The 23,395-nt window shown below is 41.8% G+C and overlaps 1 protein-coding gene across 1 annotated transcript; it reads right to left on the bottom strand.

Moving 5' to 3' along the window:
* Positions 1 to 223: 223 nt before the first annotated feature.
* On the bottom strand, positions 224 to 13,287 carry LOC118850438 (keratin, type II cytoskeletal 74-like). Its single transcript, XM_036759838.1, has 9 exons — positions 12,820 to 13,287; positions 11,859 to 12,073; positions 11,151 to 11,211; positions 9,992 to 10,087; positions 8,892 to 9,056; positions 7,472 to 7,597; positions 5,071 to 5,291; positions 4,250 to 4,284; positions 224 to 429 (listed from the first exon to the last, which is right to left on the bottom strand). Exons 1-9 carry the CDS (start codon positions 13,285 to 13,287, stop codon positions 224 to 226), a joined length of 1,593 nt encoding a protein of 530 aa, XP_036615733.1.
* Between the last annotated feature and the right edge of the window lie 10,108 nt (positions 13,288 to 23,395).

Genomic DNA, 23,395 nt, shown 5'->3' with positions numbered 1-23,395 from the left:
TCAAAGGAGTAAAAAGCAAAAAAGTCAAAGGGGAGAATTTGTATCAATAATAATTTGGAATCAGGATAGGTCACAATGTGGAAGGGCCAAAGTTAACTCTAAACACCCTAGAGAATTGGGAATCGTGGGTATTTTAGGAGGACAGCAATCAAGGTCGGTATCATCTTCAGGCTGTGGGCAAAAATCATCCTCTTCCACAGTGCCATGAATGTGACCAGAAAGTTTATCGAGTAGTTTTCTTAGCTGGGGAGCTGGATGAAGAGGTCTTGGTCAGGGATTTCTTGAGGTCACCCACGTCTTCCCCTTTGGTCTTGGTTTCAACACTTCGGGCACTGCTAGAGGTGCTTGACCTAATGCCACTGCCGTAGGTGGCACCGATTGAACTGGGTCGGTAGCCATAGCTACTCCCACTGCCACTGCTGATCACAGCTGTGGAGACAAAACCAAAAAAAAAAGGCCAGGAGTAGTGAGGGACCATACGACAAACAATAAAACAAAGATGGGATGCTGGGTGGGCAACAGGAGGTGGGAAAAAGACAAGGTTACTAGTTTTTATTCCCATAAGAGAATGAGATTCCTTTGCAGCAACCAAAGGGCTTTTGACTAGAAGTGAAGCTGAACTTTCCAACCATAAAGAGCAGGAGATAATGGGAAGCTGTGGACTTTGCTGCTCTGGACCTTTTTTTGAAATGATCATCACAGAGTAACAGTGTAATCAAAAGACCCTCCATGGGCAACATCCACATGAGCTCATACAACAATATATTGATTTTAAAAATCTCAAACAAATAAATGGCTGCATTATACAGATTCACTTGTAGAAAGAGAAGGCTTTATGACAGCAGTTGAGGACCAGGTCAGTGCCTTTAGAAATTACAAAAAAAATTATCCTTAAAAAGCCAGGACTTAATGATCAAGGTAGATTATACAGGGCATCAGTAGAAACTATGAAACACGTTACTTCAAGTCATGAAAAATTGGCACCCGCTGAATACCAAGTAAGATATGATCTCACTATGTTTTCTTGATTGACAGACAACAAATCCTCATACTACAAATGTATACCTCAAAATATCCTTGATAAATCAGCTAAGAAACTGTGTTGGCAGCAGATCCAAAACAAATTGTTGCTCTCAATTGCCCAGATAAAAACATAAGAACAATGTCTTTAATAGTTGATCCCACACTAAAAAAAATTGCTCCCAAACTACATGGAAGGGATAAAAAACTTGCACGATAAAAAGCCCTAACAAAAGAATTCAAAACCATATGGAACAGGAATATGTGTGTGTATATGTATGTGTATGTGCGTATGCGTATAGATAATATACATGCACATATGTATTGTCTATACACACGTATGTATGTGTGTATACACACGTATATGTATGCATGTGTGTATGTGTATATGTACATATATGTATGTGTGTATGTGTATATGTATACACACACATAAATATATACATGCATATTACATATACATATACACACGCTTAAATCGTCATCATCCAGTCTTCCTTCTAGAGCTTATCACCTCACATTTGTACTATTACAATTGCAACAGGTGGGTCGGCCTGCCTCGTATCTCTGCCTACTCCAATCCATCCTCCAATTCAGCCACTAAAGGGATTTCCCTAAAATGCAGGAGTGATCATGTCACTCCCCTCCTCAATAAACTCCAGTGGCTCCCTATTGCCTCCAGGATCAAATGCAAGATGCTGTTTGATGTTCAAAACCTAGCCCCCTCCTACCTTTCCAGTCTTCTTCTTACCTTACGCCCCAACATGTACTTTTTGATCCAGTGACGCTGGCTTCCTTGCCATTCCACACATAAGACGCCTTATCTTTGAACCCCTAGTATTTTCTCTGCCTGTTTTCCATGCCTGAAACCCTCTCCCTACTCCACTCTGCCCATTGACCTCCCTAGTTTCTTTTAAGTCCCAACTAAAATCCCTTTTTTACTAGAAGCCTTCCACAACCTTTCTTAATTCTAGTGCTTTTCCTCTGTTAATTGTTTCCTATTTATCCTGCATATAGCTTGCCTTGTATATATTTGTTTGCACGTTTTCTACACCTCCAAAGTGTAAGCCTCTTGAGGGCAGGGGCTGGCTTTTGCTTCTTTTTTGTATCTTCAGTGCTTAATACAGTGCCTGGCACATAGTAGGAGCTTAATAAATGTTTATTGATTGATAGAATTGTGCCAGGGATGTTTCCAGTGAATCCTACAAAGGATCAGCTTACATCCTTATATTCTTATGTAACTTCATAGAGTTGTTTAATCCACTCATTTAATAGTCTATAAAACATTACATATAAAAGAAATATAAAAATTAAATATAGTGGTAAATATTAAATATATTTGTAAGCTGTAAAAATATAAAATCACTATCCTAAGGATAGTGACTGGCCCCTAGACCATTTCTATGTGAACTTCATCAAAAAGATGAACATAATTTTTATATAATAATAGTAACTTAGAGTTTATAGAAACAGAGGGGTTTGTAAGAGTAGTTCAGAATCAGGTGACTGTCATCAGAAATTACAGAAACATTATCTTAAAGTAGTCCAGATTCTCTGATTGATGCAGGTCATTCAGGGAACTGGTAGAAACTGCAAGAAAACATTTAGTAACCACCATATGTCTAAAAGGACTCAGTCAAGTTACTGAAATTCTATAGCAGATGCTCACTATTCTTTATAAAATCACAGATGGCAATCCCCATCCTACAAATAGAAATTTTGAAATGTCCTTGAGAAATCAACAAATAAACTGTGTTGAAAATGGAACATCATTACAAGCAGAATTGATGCCCTCAACCTCCTGGATATGTTTGATCTATTAAAATTTTAAAATAAGGATTTTCATAGAGGTTCCCACACTGAAGACTCATAATCTCCCAATTACATGGGATGAAAGGCTTTCAAAATATAGAGATCCATAGGAAGAGATTAAAAACAAGTGGGGACAGGACAAGATGCACGTTAGCCTTGTTCTTCCATCATTTACTGGTGCTGACTCAAAGGTGCTTTCATTGAGTCTGCAAAGTGTAAACCTATACCCCAATACTCTCACTCAACTACGAGAAGTAATCAGTTTACCCATCTGCACAGTAGGGTACAAAATGTTAAATATTAATGAATGATAACAGGTAACAACTTGTCCTGGGACTGTTTCTGTCTGAATTCCATGAAAAAGTTAAGAATGAGATAGCAGTGACGAAAGCAATAACAATAAACAGCATAGTATTATGGAGAGAGAAAACTAGCCTCAGAGTCAGAAAGATCTGACTTCAAGTCCTAATTCCAATATACTGGCGATATAATCTTGAATAAGGTAGGTAATGTATTGGATAGAGCACTGGGCCTGGAGTTGGGAAGACCTGAGTTCAAATCCAGCCTTAGACCCTTGCTAGCTGTGTGACCCTGGGCAAGTAACTTTACCTCTGCCTGCCTTAGTTTCCTCAGCTATAAAGCGGGAATAATCATAATGACATTTACCTTTCAAGGTTGTTGCAAGGATCAAATGAGATGATATTCATAAAGCACTTAGTACAGTGGCTGGCACATAATAGGCATTTAATAAATGTTTGTTTCCTTTCTCCTTTAGTGCCTTTAGGCAAATTCTCTAACAAACTATGCATTGCATGAGTAGTTGCTCACTGGCATGGGTAGAGGGCGTTTCATCACTGGGAATTACCTACGCCAATGAGATCACATGTCCAAGGGGGAGAAAAGAAGGCTGCTCATCCTTCATTATGGTGTGCATATGGTTGACTCTGGGTCTTTGCCAGTGGCATACAAGTTCTGGCAGGCCCTCCTAAACAGGGTGGATTCAATGTCACCCTGTGGACCTAGCTCACCACCAGAGGGTGATGATGGCTTTTAGCAGCAACTCATGAAAACCTGTCCCTTAATTAGACTCTGCCTCACTGGCAGGGGTTTCCCTGTTCACAAAATCACAGCTTGCCTTATTTGGAGGCTTTGCAATTTACAAAGAGCTTTTCTCAGAAAAACCCAGGGAGGCAAATAGACTACATACAGTCAGTCCTAGCTAGAAAGAAGAACAAAGATAAAGTGTTCCCAAAGCCTCTTCAACTCTGTCAAGACAGCTTATCTGTCTAATTTCACCTTTGGATCTCCAGCGTCAAACATGGTGCCCACACAGAGGAAGGAATTTCTTAAATTTGTTAGCAGTCACTTCTGCTTCTCTCCAGAACCCTAAGCCCCACAAATCTAATGATATACTTACAGATGCTCACGGAGGAGGGATTCTCACCAGACATCCTGTAAGAGAGAACATTTGAACAGTGTAAAACTCCAAGTATCTAGACTGATTTTGTTCAAATTTGGGGTCATGACACTTTCAGGAAAATCCCAAGAAAGTCCAGGAAACTACTGTATAGTTAACCAAAATTCTTCCTTTTCTCTTCCTTCCTTCCTTCTTTCTTCTCTTTCTTTTCTCCTCTTTCCTCCCCTCCTCCCCTCTTTCCTTTCCTCCTCCCCTCTTCCCCTCCTTTCTTCCTCCTTCTTCTTTCCCCCCCTTCCTCCCTTCCTTCCCTCTTTCCTCCCTCCCTCCCTCCTTCCCTCCTCTCTCTCTTTCATCCACCCTCTCTTCCATGACTTTTCCTTCCTTCTTTCCTTTCTTCCTCTGTTCCTCTTTCTCTCCTTTTATTTGTTCCTTCCTTCCCTCCTTCCCTTCCTTCCCTCTTCCTTCTCTCCCATTCAACCTCTCTTCCATACCTTTTCCCTTTCCTTTCATTTCTTTTTGTTTTCTTTCTTTTCCTTTCTTCTTTTCCTTCTTTCCTTTCCTTTCCTTTCCTTTCCTTTCCTTTCCTTTCCTTTCCTTTCCTTTCCTTTCCTTTCCTTTCCTTTCCTTTCCTTTCCTTTGATTTCCTTCTTTCCTTTCCTTTCCTTCCCCTTTCCTTTCCTTTCTTTCCCCTTTGCTTTTCTTCCCTCCCCTTCCCTTTCTCCACATTATCTTCGAGGGTCTTATTCTCTGGTTGCCGTGCTGACAGTCAAGAAACAAAAGAGTCAAAAGACCTCGGTCTCACTCATTCAAGCCCACCTCACCTGCACTCCTCTCCCTCCAGAAGCTTCCTGTAGGTAGCAATCTCCACATCCAGCGAAAGTTTGATGCTCATCAGCTCTTGGTAGTCCCTCAGCAGGTGAGCCAACTCCTCCTTGGCACCATGCTGGGCACCCTCCAGTTCATCCAGCTTGGCCCTGGCATCTTTCAGGGCACTTTCACCCCTCTGCTCAGCATCTGCGATGGCTGTCTCTAGGTTGGAGCACTGCGGGATAAAGAGGAGGCAGTTGATTGTACAGTCAGTATTTTAAAGCTGAAATGTTAATAACTCACATTTCCATATCACTTTAAGCCTTACAAAATGTTGTCCTCTCTTGTATGAACTGATACAAAGAGAAGAAAGCAGAACAAGGGGGATAATATACATAATGACCACACTAATGTAAATGAAAGCAACTTTAAAGGGCTATTTGATACAGATTACGTGTAATCAGTCAATAATCAATCAGTATTTATTAGGCACCTACAATGGGCCAGACACTGTGCTAAGCACCAGGACTATACAAATAGGTGAAAGATAGCCTTTCCCTTCAAGGAGTTTACAATTTAATGGAGGAAGTTATAACATAACTATCAATACGACCTAGTGCGGAGGTTCTTAACCTCTTAAGCCTCTAGACCCCCTTTCAGAGTCATTTTAAAATATCTGAAAAAATCACCAAATTTACAATTGAGGTCGGCACAAAAAAAAAAAAAGATGCAATTTTTTCCCATCCAAGTTCATGGATTTCCTGAAATCTGCCCATGAACCCCTGGTGGACAGGATGAAATACACTTCCCTCCTCTCACTGGGGATGGGGGTGGCAGTGAGGAGTAGAGAATTGTGGGTGCTGAGTGTTACATAAACTGAAAGATACAGTTGCTAAATCAATGGGTTTTACATGACTGTTTCTCTTTATAGCTACCAGAGGATTCCATGACAGGGTTTGGGAGGTGGTATATCACGAAATGACTGATTGCAGTATAAAAAAAGAAAATGTCTTTGCCTTTAAAAATAATGCTTTCATTTTTTTAGCCACCTCTTGAGATAAAAAGTACAAGCATTATTCTCATTTTACCCATGAGGAAACTAAGGACCAAAGGGTAGCTAGGTAACTGAGCTAGACTCAGAGTTAGGAAGACCTGAATTCAAATCCTACCTCAGACACTTAGCGGAAGTTTCCTCGTCTGTAAAATGGAGCTAATGATAACTCCTCACAGGGTTATTGTTTGGACCACATGATAGTATATGTAAAGCACTTTGCGCCTTACAACGCTGTATAAACACTAGCTGTTACTGTTCTTCACAGAGATTAAGTGACTTTCCTTAGGTCACAAAGCCAGAAAGCCAGAGCCAAGATTTAAGCTTAGGTCTTCTTATCGTCAAATTTAGTGCCCTTTCCGTGTGTGTGTGTATGTGTGTGTGTGTGTGTGTGTATGTGTGTGTGTGCATGTGCGTGTGTGTAAAATCATGATGAAGAAGAGCTCAGGGGTGCATCGATCAACCAACATTTATTGATTATGCTCAGGTTATGTGCCAGGAACTGAGCTAGTCCTTGGAGTTATAAATAGAATGAATGAAACAATTCCTACTTATATATGTTCAATATATGTTGCAATCCCCCTCCACCACACACACACACACACACACACACACACACACACACACACCATGAAGAGCCCTGTGCTGAGATCTCAAAGAAGGGAGATCATGGTCCTTGCATTCGGGGGACCCCTGGTCTTGGGGGATTCACTCTATAGAGGTGATCTGGATCAGGCAGCCAGAGTTCTCAAAAGGTAGCTCAGGGATTGGGAGTGGGAGGTGGTGAAGGGGTCAATCAAGACTTCCTGGAGGAGGGGTGTATGGAGGAGGCACAAGAAAGAAACGAGCGAAAGGGGTGAGCAGAGGAAAGGGCACACTGTAGCCTGCTCAGGTGGGCTCTCCAAAATCCATTGTTTCATTTTCAGTATGAGAATTTACACCTCAGAAAAGGGCTTGATTTATTGTTTTGTTGATAGTCTAGACTAAAAAGTGATAGAAAAAATATTCATAATGCAAATTAAGCTTTAAAAGGATATTGGGTGTGCTTTTTTTTCTTGGAAAGTTAATTGTTAAATATTAATCAGCACACCACTGGAAAGTCAATTGTTAAACATTTACCAGCACACTTCTAGAGAGTGGATGGAGAACCATGTAGTCAGGGGCACCTGAGGGGCACAGGAATGAGTTTACCTGAGTGAAGCAATGATTCTGAATTAGGAAATCTAGGATGCCAAAGCATGGGTTCTGGAGGCAATAAGTGAAGGGACCCTAAACTGAGACTCAGGGCCTGAACACCAAGGACTTTAACTGCACTTTGGTCATTTTGTTCTTTGTGATGCCAGCAAAAGACAGTTTCAACCCACCTGCTTTTTCACATTGCCTATCTCAGAGCGAAGCCTCTGGATGACTCGGTTTAGCTCTGAGATCTCATTCCTGATGTGTTTGAGGTCATCGCCGTGCCGGCCGGCAGCCAGCTGCAGCTCCTGGATCTGATTTTCAAGAAAGAGGAGATGGTGAGAAAGGACATGATTCAGTTCACCCCCCATGGGCTCCTCCGGTATGTTGCTGGGAAGGAGGAAGTAGTCAGGCTGCCCACCTCTCAACAATGTAAAATAAATAAATGCATGAATAAACAAACAAACAAATGAATTAATGAATTAATAGATAGATAAATAGATAAATTAATGAATGAATGAATAGATAAATGAATGAATGAATGGATAGACAGACAGACAGATGGACGGATGGATGGATGAACAAACAGATAGGTAGAGAGATAGATAGATAGATAGATAGACAAACAAATAAATGAATGAATGAACGAATGAATAAATAGGTGCTCCAGGGAAGAAACCAGAGAATAATTTGTTTTACATAGGGAAATTGTAGGGCCCAGTGTCATGAGCCTCCCAAAAAGCTGTCCAGTGGTGACAATGTCTCTGATGATGACAGAATTTATAGATGGTGGAGCCTCAGTGCAGTCTGGTCTGATCTCTTCATTTCACATTTGCTGAGGCCCAGGGACTTGTCAAAGGTCATACATGTAGCAAGGATCAAGACCATAACAGAGAGCCTCCTGAAGTTGGCTTGTTTTGGTACTTTTATTGTGATGTCTTCCTGTGTTGGGCATATTTGTCCCTATGGTGTGCCTTAGATTTAAAAATTGACATGTTCTTTGTGGAGGATGACAGTGGAGATTAAAGGGATAAGAATAGCTCCCATGTTGTTCCACATTAATGTGGACTAAAATGCCAAGCACAGAAACACACCAGAATAAAGGTGTCAAGACAAGCTGGGAAAGGACAGTGAGATAGTTTTTCTTCCCGTCTGGGTCTGAGTGATGGAATTCTCTTTGTGTGGTACCCAGCTCGGTACCTTGAAGGATTAATGGGGCTCTACCTGCAATGGCTTCCCATTGACTATAGAGTAAAGCCCAAGCTTCGTCCTTTGGCATTCAAGGCTCCCTAGAACCTGCTCCACTCTCCCTTTCTGGATTTATTTCATATTATTCCCACTCTATATTCCAACAGATTTGGACTACAAGTAGATCCCTCATTTTGTCCTGTCCTCTATGCATTCACATAGTCTGTCTCCCATCTGTCTACCTCTCTGCCTCCTGAAATCCTTCTCTTCCTTCAAGGCCCAGCTCTGGAGTCACCTCCTTCATGAAGCCTTCTCTGGTGTCCCCCACACCAAACTTCCAGCTAGAGGTAATCCCTCATTCTCTGAATGCCCATTTCTTTCCTGGACTATGTCTGTCCCATGGCATGGCCCACCACTTACCTTGCTCTGATACAAGCCTTCAGCATCTGACTTGCTCTTTAAAGCGATGTCCTCGTACTGACTACGGACCTCATCAATAATGCTATCCAGGTTCAGATCACGGTTATTGTTCATGGATAGGATGACGGAGGTTTCACTGGCATGGGTCTGGATCTGAGCAATCTCCTGTGGAGGCAGGAGAAAACAGCGTTAGGTCTCTTTCTCTTCAGCCCTTCCTACTCAGGCCAATTGGAATAGTCTCTCTACAGCTTGGGCTAAAGTGGAAGTAGGCACAGAACTGGAACCTACGGGGTTCAAGCAAGGAAGACCAGAAATCTACATGGATGGGACCTGATTAAATGGGAAGCCTCCTTCCTAACTCTCAATTCTTTGTTCCTATGGAAAGGGAAAATCTCATTGAAAATAAATAGATGTGAGAAAAAATGGAAAAAAAAGACAATAGGCATTGTGAGGTATGCAAAGGAAACAGAATAATGCATTTCCTAAAGCCTTACAAAATCCAAGAATCTTATAACTGATGAGACATTATGAGGTTCACTTCCCTGCCATCTCAACCCCAATATGGTAAGGCTGTCCAAAAAAAGGGATTTCAAGCATCTCTTCGTCATCTGTTGAAGGAATTTTTGCACCAACGGCATGTATCACAAATCTCCTTTGGTGCAAGTAATATGAAGTGAGTTCTAAGTTGAGTGAGATGGAGGGGACACCACCTCATGAGATACTAACTCCAGGATACTACTGAAAGAGCCAGGGAATAACGCCCTAAGCCTTCTGTCTGGTAGCCTCCTATTTTAACTAAGTATTCTTGCTAACTAGGTACTAAATTCTGTTGCTTCTTTGTTGCTGGTGGATTTAAATGATCCTCAGCATCCTTTCAATATGGTACCCTGGAGCAAAGCTCTGATCATCCTACCTTAGTTATGGCTCTGATTGGGAAGTCCTTCCCTCATTATATATTGAAGCCCACCTGCTATAGCTTACTTTTTTCAAGTGAATGACTGGGAGATAAATCCTATTTATCTCTGTCAGTCCCTGTCAGTCCCTGGTTGAACAGAAGTAGCGAGTATAGGAAGGTAAAGTAGAGCATCATAGGTCCTTACCGCCTCATACAAGCATTTCAAGTAGTTGATCTCCTTGTCCAGAGATTCCACCTTGGCCTGTAGTTCTACCTTGACAGTGTAAGCTGCATCTGCATCCTATGGAGAGTCCACATAGAGCCTGGGGTTAAAAATGTGCCACATTCCCAGTTTCCATTCTCCTGGCCCCAGAGCTAGTTTGTTTCTTTGTGATACAGAAAAGGCACTGGACTTGATGTTCTGGTTGAAGTCCCAGATCTGATAGTTACCAGCTGTATGACCTTAGGTGGGATCACTAAGCTTCTTAGTATTAGCTTTAGTATTCTCATCTACAGAGTGGAAACAGTAATTCTTACCCTAACTACTGCATGTGGTCATTGTGGGGGAAACAATCAGGAAGTCTTAAACTATAAAAATGTGATCCATTATTATCTGTTTAATTCTCAATATTCAAAATTCAAAAACACAAATTGATAGTAATAACTTGTAGTAATGTAGCCCTTTTTCCAAAAATCTATCTTTTCTGTAAATCTTTGAGGCTTAAAAGCATCTTCTCAGGAAGGGAAAGAAGAAGATTAGCCTCATTCTTTCCATGTTGGAGTTGGGGAAACCAAGGTGTTACATTGTTTTCCCTATCACACAGAAAGCCCAGCATAGACTTAAAGTTTGTTGATTCCCAAGCTAGAGTTCTTTTCATTTCACATGCTTGTCTCCAAATGTTTCTCCAAATGTTTCTAAACCTCATTTTCCTCAGCAAACCGGAAATACCTCTGGAGCAAAGGGGGCCTCTTCTGCCTTCCTCCCCACAGTTCCCAGGACAGAGTTCTAAACAGAGCATTGGCTCCTGGGATGGACATATAATTGAACTATAATCATATGATTTAGATTTAGAAGGGTACCTACAAGGGAGGGGAAGGGAATAAACATGTATTAAGTGCCTACTATGTGCCAGGCCTTGTGCTAAGGACTTTACAAATATTATCTTGTTTGACTCGAATGAATCGGAATTTTATAGAGGTCATTTGGTCCAATTCTTTTACTTTGTACCTGAGGAAATCTAGGCCCAAAGAAATTATGGGACTTTCATAGAGTTAATAAATGATAAGTGTCCAGCACCTTGACTGTAAACACAATACTCTTCCCAGTAAACTGCATGACACCTGGGACCTTTTACTTTCCTTACCTTTTTGAGAAGAACAAACTCATTCTCAGCCGCTGTGCGTCTATTAATTTCTATCTCATACCTGCAGAAAGGGAGAAATAATGGATGCATTTATCTCCCCCAAACCTCCTTAAAGATAGGGTCAGACAACCTAATCACGCCACATCATGTACACACACACACACACACGCACACGCACACGCACACGTACACACACATATACACACAGCCAGACAAATGTCCTGAATACCATTGGAACACTATCTCTCAATTTTTCTTAGCACTACTAACTGGATCTCTTTTTTGCCCCATCATACTTCTTACATTATACTTCCCTGTGTATGTGTTTTCTTCCTCCTAGTAGTCTATAAGCCCCTTGAGGGCAGGGATTGCATCTAATCTAATCATTGTATTCCTAGCACTTAGTGTAGTGTTTGGCATACAGTACGCACTCTTAAAAAATGTTTGTTACACTAGTGCATTGGTGATTAATTAATATAACCATTCTGAAAATCAATTTGGAATTATATAAATAAAATCACTAAAATTTAAATACCTTTTGACCTAAAATTTCCAGGACACCAGACAGGATCTAGACATGGCTTTCCCTTCCCATCCCCTTACCCTAAAAAAGTCTCAAAGGTCTAGATACCCCAGAGACATCTCGATGCATTTTGTATTTGCCATCTAGGGAAAATCCCACTCTGCCATCCACCCATGTCTTCTCACCTCTTCTTGAAGTCCTCCACCAGATCCCTCATGTTTCTCAGTTCTGAGTCCAGTCGCAACTTGTCCCCTGACAAGGTGTCCAGCTGCCTCCTCAGGCTGCTGATATAGCCCTCAAAGATGGGCTCTAAGCTCTTCTTGCAATTGCTCAAGTCCAGCTGCTGAAGCAGGTTCCACTTGGTCTCCAGCACCTGGTTCTGCTGTTCTAGGAACCTCACCTAGAACCCAACAGGAGAGTCACTTCAAGCCCACTGCTGAATACCTAGAGGACAGTTCTCTGCATACAAAACAGGGCTAGGGCTGAGGATGACACTAAGAGCTCTCTTCGTACATTTCCCTTCCTCTGTCTTAGCAATTTCCATCAATTTGATATTTTTTTATTCATTTATTGTCTCTCTTGATCCTAATAACATCCCCATTTTGCAAAATCATGAAAGTGTGGCCAGGATCACCCAGGACCTCTGACTACAAGTCCAAGTCTCTTTCCTATAGCTATTTCCTGAGTAACTGTTGAAAGCTTTCTGAAGAAAAATATTCAATAGCATCCCTCAGGCACCTGGTTTAAAGATCCAAAAACCATTTCAGTTATTAAGTCCTTTCTTAGGTCTGACTTTAACCTTTCCTACAATACTGCAAGTCAGTTTCCTTGAATACTACTGACCCCTTTAGCCTTTTCCCATAGGCTACAAGCCAACAAGCCCTCCAGAAATCATTCCCATCCCTTACAAAGTTATTTCATTCATCCCTCCTCACCTCCATCTTACCTTTCAAGGCAGGGCTAGCCTTCATGTACCCTTTTTGGAAAATTTTCAGAAAGACTAATTTGATTATCTCACTTTGTTTCATGTCTGCTTCCTCTTGTGATCAGGAAGTATTTCCTGTTGTCCTCCTTGTAAGCAAGAATAACTACCCATTTTCCCAGCCCCACTTCATCTGCCTCCCCTCAAAGACTTAGCAGGCTCACCTTGTCGATGAAGGAGGCAAACTTGTTGTTAAGAGCCTTGATCTGCTCTCGCTCCTGGGTCCTCACTTTCTGGATTTCAGGGTCCAGCTCCACATTGAGGGGAGCCAAGAGGCTCTTGTTGATGGTCACCTGGTGTATGCCTCCTGGTGGGCACAGGGATGGGCACACAGGACCCAGAGCCACACTGCCAAAGATACTCCCTGCAAAGCCAGTAGCCCTGGCCCCTCCATACCCAGCCCCATGCCCAAAGCCATAACCCCCTGTTCGAATACCCCCAGTCATATTGAGAGGGATGCGACGACCAGTCCCTAGGCTGTAGAGACTCCGGCTGCCAAAACTACTTCCAGCCCCTTTGACCCCTGCCCGATAGGAAGACGAACTTCCCCCTACTTTCCGTGGCAAAATTGCAGAGTATCCACTAAAGTCACTCTTCTCACCACCAGATTTCAGGCCCAGCTGCCGGCTCATGGTGCAGGGAAGAATAGAGATTGTGGAGTAGGAGATTACCAGAAACCAAGAGAGCTGAGAACAAACAGTACTAATAAGACAATTGGAATATCTATCTCCTTATATCCCAATCAAGGCCCAGACAGCCGGAAAAGGGCGTCTCTCCGCTATCTCCTCTCCTCCTCCCAAGGAGCCAGGGGGTGATGGACAATTTGCTGAACAAGGATAACCAAAGCCATTATACTAACAAAGCCCATCCAATCTACAACTGGATATGCTGTCCTTGCAAGCTGCAGTGGTCTAATTTGCAGTTTATCTGTGCTCTCTAATTATGGATTAGAAGAGTTATCCCCCAAAGATCTACAGGATTTATTTTCCTAGCTCTGACTCCTTCTTGTTTGAACTTTTTTGATATCTCCGAGTTCATTCTCAGGACGATTTCATCTCTCTCCTAATTCATTCTTTTCAACTCTACTGGAATTGCCCCCAGTCAAGTTCTCCTTCCTCCCTAGGGGTGGGACATCTTCCACCAGATCCAGTTTCCTCTATCTTCTAACCAAGAATATTAGAAGTAGAAAGGAACTTACAGACCCCAACAAATTATCCATCTTACAGATGAGAAAACCAAGACTCTTAACAGTAAATCAAAGCTAGCATTTCTATAAGTCTTTTAGGTTTACAGAGTGTTTACTTTACAACATCCTTTTGAGGTAGAGAGTACAAGTATTATTTATCCCCATTTTATAGATGATCCAGTAGCAAAGATGGGATTTTAACCTCATCCCTTAATGCTACTCCTAAAGTCCAATGCTCTTGGCATTATGCCATATTGGTTTTCTATCACCCACAATACCCAGCAACATCTTGCACTGAGGAATGTTCAAAATAGATTTGTCGAATGAATGAATAGGCAGAGATGGTAATGGCCTCATTACACCTTTCTAAGATGTCCTCCGTTCTCTATTCTATGTGGGTTTCCCCCAGCAAGTTAATGAATAAAATTACCTTATTTAGAGCCAGACCCTATAGGAAGGGGAAAAGATGGGCTCTGGGGCAAAAATCAATGGGGCAAAAAAAAACCAAGATTAAAAAATGAGTGGTATGGGGGGGATGTTGATGTTGATGTTCAGTCATTTCAGACTCTTCATGACCCCATTTGGGGTTTTCTTGGCAAAGACATTAGACTGGTTTCCTGTTTTCTTCTCCAGCTCATTTTACAGATGAGGAAACTGAGGCAAACAGGGTTAAGTAACTTGCCCAGGGTCACACAGCTAGTAAATGTCTGAAGCCAGATTTGAACTCAGGAAGATGAGTCTGACTCCAGGCCCAGAACTCTATCCACTGAGCCACCTACTTGTCTGGAATAGCAGACATGGCTTCAAATCTGGACTCTGATGCTTACTACCTATGTGACTTTGAGCAAGTAAGTTACTTAATCTTTTTGTCTTCAGTCTTTTCATCGGTAGAATGTAAGAGTAAGACTAGATAGCCTCTGAGGTCTTTTGCATGATCCTATAAGTGGTTGAACCTCTTCTTTTATTATGTAAAGTATGGATGAAACTAAATTAATTATAAATGGAGGGTATAAACGAATTTGGTATAAATGAATTCAGTGTGAGAATGAAGGACAAACCACAAGTACAATTTTTTTTAAAAAAGACTTCATTGTAGTAGAAAAGGCACTGAAACTGGAGTCAGGAGACAAAGATTTGAGTACCAATTCTGCCTCTTACTAGCTGTGTAACTATGATCAAGTTACAAAATCCCAGTTGGAAAGAACCTTAGAGGTCATTTAAATCCAATCTGTATCTGAACAGGAATCCTGCAGCATTCCTAATGAGTAATATTCCAGGCTCTGATGAGAAACTCACTGCTGTCTAAGGCTTGAGAAAAATTTGACTTTTCAACAGCTCTAATTAAGAGGAAGTTTTTCCTTTTATTGACCTTAAATCTTCCTGTTTGCAGCATCATTCACTCCTTGATCTTAGTTCTGCCCTCTGGGGCTAGGCAGGACAAGACCAATCCCTCCTCCACATCACACCCTTCAGATACTCAAAGACCACCTATCACGTACCCCACCTCCAGTCTTCTCTTCTCCATGCTAAACATTCCCAATTCCTTCAATAGATTCCTATGTGGAATGATATTGAAACTCCTCATCCTTATCATTTTCCTCTGCGTATATTCCAGCTTGTTAATGTCCTCCCCAAAATCTGGTGCCCAGGACATAGATGGCACACAGATGTGGTATGATCAAAGCTGAGTCTAGTGAAATAATGACCTCCCTCATTTTTGATCATAAATGTGCAGAGTGTGAGTCAAGTGTGTGTGTGTGTGTGTGTGTGTGTGTGTGTGTGTGTGTGTGTTTGAAGTGGGGGTGGGGAGAGGAAGCAGCATATCTGTTACCATTGACCCATCCCAGAGGACCCATTCTCTATGCACAGTGTTTTGAACACTGTCCTTCTACTAATGCAGCCTGATCCCATTAGGGTTTGGGGGAGAATTTCGGCAGTCAATTAATTCTGATGACTCATATTGGACTGGCATTCCTCTGTCCCATCTCCTCCATTATTTTAATCTTTCAGATCCTACACTCCAGTCCATATTAGCTACCATTCTCCAGATGTTAGCTCACCCAGCCTTGCTCCATGTTCTCTTCCCTTCCTTCCATCTCTAGATCTTCAAGGGGAGATCCAGAGGGACCAGTAAAGAGACACATGGTCTTTTTCTAGGAGAGCTCCTAAGTCTTATGAAGGAGATGAGACACATACACATGGGGTCCAGAAAACAAGTACAAAATACACATGTTCATTGTGAACTGAGCACATTCAGTACTAAAGAAATTCCTAGTAAAGTAGGAATGATGAGAGACTGATTATGATGAAGGTAGTCAATCTGTCAGGAGTCCTCTGATACCAATGAGGAAGGAGGAAGAAAAAGATTTCCTTAAAAACAACGATAGGAGCTTCACTCCACTCTGATTAGAGGCCCCACCTAATTGGATCCCAGGGAATTTAATTGCATGGAAATTGTTCTTGTCCTAAGTGATAAGATCTCTGGCACGTCTGACTATTGCACACCACAGTCATGGTCTTTGAGTGGGATGTTTAGGGGAGAAGAGGCTCTCAAGACCTAGAAGTATTCATTCATTCATCCATGCAGAAACACACATACACATATATTCAATAAGTACTAACTGAGCTACATGCACAGCTCAGTGCTAGGCACTGGGTGGGAGAAGGAAGGATAAGCAAAAGAATGTAAGACACAGACTTTGCCTTTAAAAGTTTACAGTCTCTAAATAGACAATAGTATAGGTGTCATAATAAATTGGGAACCAGCCTGGAAGCCAGGAAGACTTGGATTTGAGTTCTACCCCTGATATATAACAGCTATGAGACCCAAGGCAAGTAACTCACCCTCTCAATGTTCCAGTAACTAAGGCTATAAATTGCAGAGAAGGTGCCAGCCTGCATTGGGAGAAGGAATTTCCTCATCTGGGAATTCCTTGTACTAATGAAATTACAGTCTCTACTGTCTACTTCCTAGGGCTTTTATGAAGAAAACACTGTTTAAATTGTAAAACCCTTGTCAAACTACAAACTTCTCCTTCTCCTCCTCTCCCTCCTCCTCTTGCCATTCAAGGCCCTTCATAATCCAGACCTGCCCTCTCTCTCTCTCTCTCTCTCTCTCTCTCTCTCTCTCTCTCTCTCTCTCTCTGCCTGTCTCTGTCTGTCTGTCTGTCTCTCTCCCTCTTTCTCTCTCTCTCTCTCTCTCTCTCTCTCTCTCTCTCTCTCCCTCTCTCTCACTCTCTCTTTCTCTCTCTCTCTCTCTCTCTCTCTCTCTCTCTCTCTCTCTCCCTTCCATATCTCCTTCCCATCTATCTAGATCCTACCCATCATTTAAGGTCCAGTCTCACTCATTTCTACCTCCATGAAGCCTTTCCCCAGCAGCTCACCCTCATACTCTTTCTCTTCTTTGAATGCCAGTAGCATTAGTATCTGTATCACACATTTTGGTGCTTAGTCATCTCCTAACATATTATTACTGAGCCTTATGTATGAGGGCAAGGACCATCTGTATCTTGCCTTAATTGTATAATCCTTAGTTTCAAAACAGTCCTCTGGCCACGGTGATGAATAAATATTTGACAGATGACTAAACGAGAGGTAGAATTTTTGAGCTTTTCATATTTCCTTCAAAAATGAATTCACCCAGGCAAACTGACCCCCTGTTGCCTGTCTACAGGAGCATAAAATGAGTCAAGTTTTTTGAATGATTTTCCAAAGCCAATTCAAATAATAATTTGAAGCTGTTGTTCTCCATCCTTTCCCTTCCCCAATGCTGTGTCCCTTTGAAGATCAAGCTCTGTCCTCAGCACAAGGGAGAAATCAGCACCTGCCCTCAAAAGGTTCCCAGTCTGATGGGGGAAATGAGAAACATGCTGAAGACACGTATTCGGAGAGACCAGGACAGCAATGGCTGAAGTATGGGAAGGCCTCTCCAGGGGTTCTTAACCTGGGGGTCCATGGACTTGTTTTTTGAAAACACATATTTTGATGTAATTAGTCTCCTTTGTGATTTTGTTAAGTATTTTGGTTTAAGAATTTAACATGCTTATTTTATGTTTTAAAATGTGTTATTTTATGCATTTAAAATTATTATTCTGGGTTTCACTAGACAGCCAACTGGAACCCTGATACAAAACCAGGGGTGAGGGAGGTCCGGACATGGCCTTTCTCCAGGTTATAGGCCCTCAGCCTCTTTATTCATTTTTCCTTAGCTGAATCACCTCTTGTCTATGAATATCATAGATTCCATTCAACTCATCTCTGTTCTTCCCAGCTTCTCTGTCACTCCCCTTCTTGTGCCCAAGGTTTTTCTGGTTGGTTCTTTCCCCAGATCTTCTATTTGGGATTTATTTACTTAACCCCTCTTGTCTATCTGCCCCTATAGATTCATAGATTTGCCTTGTTTTTCTCTCTCAATTTAGTTTATTTTTTCTCAATTATATGTAAAAAAAGCTATCCACCTCCATAGTAAGAACTGGTGGAGTTCTTCAATATAGATTGAAACATACCTTTTTTAACTTTATTTTTCTTGGGGTTTGGGGTAGGGGGCTTGGTCTGTGTTTTCTTTCACAACATGACTAATTTGGAAAAATGTTTTGCATGACTGCACATGTATAACCTATATAACCTCTCCTTCTCAATGAGAGGGAAGGAGAAGAGAAATTGGAACTCAAAGATTCTAAAAACAAATATTAAAAACTATTTTACATGTAATTGGAAAAATAAAATATTATATAAAAGCACTAAAAATTACATGTAAAAATATTTTACATTCTTTTTTAAATGAGTTCCAAATTCTCTCCCTCCTGCAGCTCACTCCTCCTTAAGAGGGCAAGCAATTTGATATGGATTATACATGTGAAGTCATGCAAAACTTATTTCCATATCAGTCATGTTTTGAAAGAAAACATAGACCAAAAAAAACCACAAGAAAAATAAAGTTTGAAAAAGTATGCTTTGATCTGCATTCAGACTCCATCACTTCTTTCTCTTGAGGTGGATAGCATTTTTCATCATAAATCCTTCAGAATTGTCTTGGATCATTGTATTCATCAGAAAAGCTAAGTCATTCACAATTCATCATTGTACAATTTTGCTGTTATTGCATACAATGGTCCCCTGGTTCTGCTCATTTCACTTTGTGTCAATTCATATAAGTCTTCCCAGTTTTTTTCTGAAATTTTCTGGTTCATCATTTCTTATAGCACAACAGTATTCCATCACAATCTATACCACAACTTGTTTAGCCATTCCCCAGTTGATGGGCATCCCCTCAATTTCCAATTCTTTGCCATCGCAAAAAGAGCTGCTATGAATTTTTTTTTACTTTTCCTTTTCCTTTTGCCTTTTTGGGATACAGACCTAGTGGTGCTGTTGTTGGGTTGAAGTTTAGTTACAGTTTTATAGCCCTTTGAGCATAGTTCCAAATTGTTCTCCACAGTGGATAGACCAGTTCACAATTCTACCAACAATGCATTAGTGTCCCAATTTTTCCATATCCCCTCCAACATTTGTCATTTTCCTTTTCTGTCATATTAGCCAATCAGAGTTGTTTTAATTTGCATTTCTCTAGTCAGTAGTGATTTAGAGCATTTTTTCAGATGACTTTTTTTTTTGTTCAAGGTCCTCTAAGCTTTTTACAATTCCATCCATCCATCTCCCAAAAGCATCCGTCCTCTAAATCCATTCCAGAGCGCCCCTCCCTTTGCAGAAGATTTTTCTGCTCAGGTGAGCTTCTGTCTGAACTCAAATACACGTTTACGTGTTGAGGCCAGTCGTCATATTCTTGGTTAGGACAGGATGCCACCAGCATGATAGACTGACCAGAGGACCAGATGAGGAGTCAGGGACTTTGGGGACAAATCCCAATTTTTTGATTCACTTGCTACCTGTGTGGCCTTTGGCAAATAGTTTCCCCTTTCTGGGCCACAGCAACCTCCTCCATAATAAATGAGGGGTTTAGACCAGATGACCTCTCAGGGCAGTAGATAGAGTGTTGGGCCTGAAGTCCGGAAGTCTCATTTTCCTCAGTTCAAATCCAGCCTCAGACACTTAGTAGCTGTATGACCCTAGGCAAGTCATCTAACCCTGCTGGCCTAATTTACTCATCTGTAAAATGAGCTGGAGAAGGAATGGCAAACCACCCCGGTATCTTTGCTAAGAAAACACCAAAATGGCATCTCAAAGAGTCAGACCAAACTAAAATGATCAAATAACATAAATATTCCTTATAATTCTCCATCCAATAATCCTACTGAAGAGGCCACATTTATACATGATCTTTCACAGGTACCTCTGGGGCCATAATCGCTGCTTGGGAAGGTGGTTTTTTTGAACAGGGATGGGGACATTGAGGACAGAGGGAGATGGATCGGTGGGAGAAGGGATGAATCTTTTGATCAGGGTTTTGTGGAGTTTGATGCTTGGTTTGGTAATCTCTCACTTCCTCTGCCTATCTCCAGAGCAAACAAGTCAAGCTTCTTATTAGGGTGTAATTATGGCAGGTTTCATCACACTAATGACATGCTGCCCTCCATGGGGGAGTATTCATCACTGTCCAAACAGGAAGGAAAGTTGCCCCTCTTCCATTCCCTTGCCCTAAGGGGCAGTAAGGGCAAATGAGACTAGCCTGGGGTAACACCATAACTCGGATGTGGGGGTGGGGGAAGCCTACCCCCTCCCCCAACTATTCTCTCTATATGAGCCTTGATGGGAACCAGAAAGAGAAAGGAACAAGGAACAAGGCAGCTGAAATACAAAGGGTTTAGGAGGGGAAAAGGAGCTGAGGTTACCTAGCTAAGGGCATGTGAGATTTTGCAGAAGAGAAGTAGGAAACAGAAGAGAAAGTATCCAGGAAGTGAAGTGTGTGTGTGTGTGTGTGTGTGTATGTGTATGCATGTGCACGCATGTGTCTGTGTCTGTGTGTTAAAGGGAGTCTAGGAAAATTAGGGACATGAGGAAGAAATAGGGCCATGCTGAGGCAGGAGGAGGTGGGGCAAGAGGTAGCCATGATATGGGAACCTGGATTCTAGGGACTTCAAATTCTTGAAAGCAGAAATTTTGTGCCTACCTACACCCTGCACCCCCACATCTTAAATGTCCTAAATATCCTGTTTTTCTGATGGATTCCCATATGAAATGGTCTCCATTCCTCTCACTTGTACTCCTCTGGATGCCCTTCAAGTTTATCAATATCCCAGAATTTAACATAATCCCCACCAAATGGGACAGCCTGGGAATGACCCAGATGTGGACTTTTCTCACAACAGCCCCATGAGGGAGTTTGTACATGCATTATTATCCCATTTTACAGATGAGGGAAAAGCTGAAGCTCAGAAAGGTTATGATTAATGGTCGTGCCTCTAGTAAGTGATATCCAAGCCTCTAAGATCATTATTCTTACCAGGCTGCCATGATGATCAGCCAGAAGTTATCATTGTCAATGTCTGAAAAATACTGGGACAAAGCAGATTGACACTAGAGAAGCTACTCAGAAAGGGATAGTGTTAAGACTAGAGATGAGGAAACGATATTATAGATCTCAGATATGTTACAGTGGGAATCCATTAGAAGTCAGACTAGGTCTGCTGAGGTCTCTTGTTCAGTCATGTCCAACTCTTCATGACTTAGTGGATCATAGCACACCAGTACAATCCATGGTTTTCCTTTTTTAAAAAAATAACATTTTATTTTCCCCATTACATTTAAAAACAATTTTTAATATTTGTTTTTTAAACTTTTAAGTTCCAAATTCCTTTTGTTCTTCCCTCCCTGCCCCGGATAGTAAGCATTTTGATATAGATTATACACATACAATCATGCAAAACATTTGATGGGGTTTTTCTTGGCAAAGATGCTGGAGTAGTTTGCCATTTCCTTCTTCAGGAGATTAAAGCAAACAGAGGTTAAGTGACTTGCCCAGGATCACAGAGCTAGTAAGTGTCTGAGGTTGGATGTGAACTCAGGTCTTTCCGACTCTAGGCCCAGTGCTCTATCCACTGAGCCATCTAGCTGTCCTGCTGAGGTCTCTATCAGTGCTCAAATTTTGTACTTTTATGGTAATACTATGATACAAGAGCATGAGCTTCATGGGTCCTGTGGCTAATAGAGACCCTGAGAGGGGATTGGGTAAATCAAGGCTGGAGATTGAGAGCAAGAGTGCCTAAGAAAGGTTGAACTGGGCAAGCAAAATAGAAGGGCTTGTGGAAGTGTCCCTAGGCTGGAATTATCTGAGTTCAAGGGTCTGTATTGTGTGGAATTTCAATATGGAATTGGGCATCGTGCCTGGAGCCCAGCCAGAAAGGACCTGAAATTGTCAAGGACTCAGGCTCAGAGGCAGCCAGGTCAGAGGAATTTAGCTGACTGGACTGCTGACATGTTTTGTAACAGAAAAAGCCAAGCTTGGGTGTTAAGTTCTGCCACGCAGAATCTGTGACTCAGCTGAGTAGCTGTAATTTACCCATTGGTAAATGGTTTATACTCTTCCAAACTCACTTAATGCCCTGACACTGTAATAAAGTAGACCTTTTCCTGTAAATGGCAGAGATCATACTGAGGCACTGATGACTCACCATGGAGAGGAGCTGCAGGAAAGGATAAAGGGTCCAGGCTATTCCTGGTCTAAAGACAAAATCTCCCATTCCTTGGGAGGTGGCAGTAGCATTGGCCAGAGGCAAAGATGAGGTGACTCTTGTAGGGTGATCATCATCCCACCCCATCATTTGCCACAACTGAAGTCATGGGGAGGTGGCGCATCACTGGGTGTGTGACAGGAAGAGAAGCTGGCCAAAGAAAACTTGGAGTCCACCATGGAAAATGGCGGAGGGTTGCTTGAAGACTTTCAAACTTTACTATCTCTTTTTCTCAGACCCCATGTTGCAGAGTAGAAAGAGAATTTAATAGAGTCAGAAACCTGAGTTCCCATCATGGCTCTGCCATAGCTGTGTGATGCTGGACAAATCACATCCTCTCTGGGACCGAGCATCTTCTCATGTAAAATGAAAGAATTAGACTAGATGGTGTCTAAAGATCTACTCCAGCTCTCAATACTCTTGTCTAACTCCAAGTTCTTCTCCTCCAGGAAACCTTCCCTCGTTCCCCAATCCTTCTAATCTACACACACACACACATACACACACACACAGAGTTGTTCAGTTTTTTCAGTGGTTTGACATTTCCTCCTCCGCTTCATTTTACAAATGAGTAAACTGAGGCAAACAGGGTTAAGTGACTTGCCCAGGTTCACATAGGTAGTAAGTGTCTGAGGGCTGGATTTGAGCTCAGGAAGATGAGTCTTTCTGATTCCAGGCCCAGCACTTTATCCACTGCACCACCTAGCTACCCTCCCCATCTCTCTCTGTCTCTCTCCCTCCGGCCTTCCCGTCCTCCATCTCTCCCTCTCATATCTTTCCTTTCCTCTGCACCAGAGGTGTCAAACTCTAAGGAGCAGCAGTTCTAAAATTCCTGTGGTCTGAACCAAATTGAAATGTAACTGGGAAAGTTTTAACAAAATAAATAAAAATACGATACACTATAATGTTAATTCATGGTTGTCTAAA

The sequence above is a fragment of the Trichosurus vulpecula genome, chromosome 5 (genome assembly GCF_011100635.1).
Source record: "Trichosurus vulpecula isolate mTriVul1 chromosome 5, mTriVul1.pri, whole genome shotgun sequence".
Classification (NCBI taxonomy): domain Eukaryota; kingdom Metazoa; phylum Chordata; class Mammalia; order Diprotodontia; family Phalangeridae; genus Trichosurus; species Trichosurus vulpecula.
Note: the sequence above shows the minus strand (reverse complement) of the source record. Positions and strands in the feature narration are given on the sequence as shown.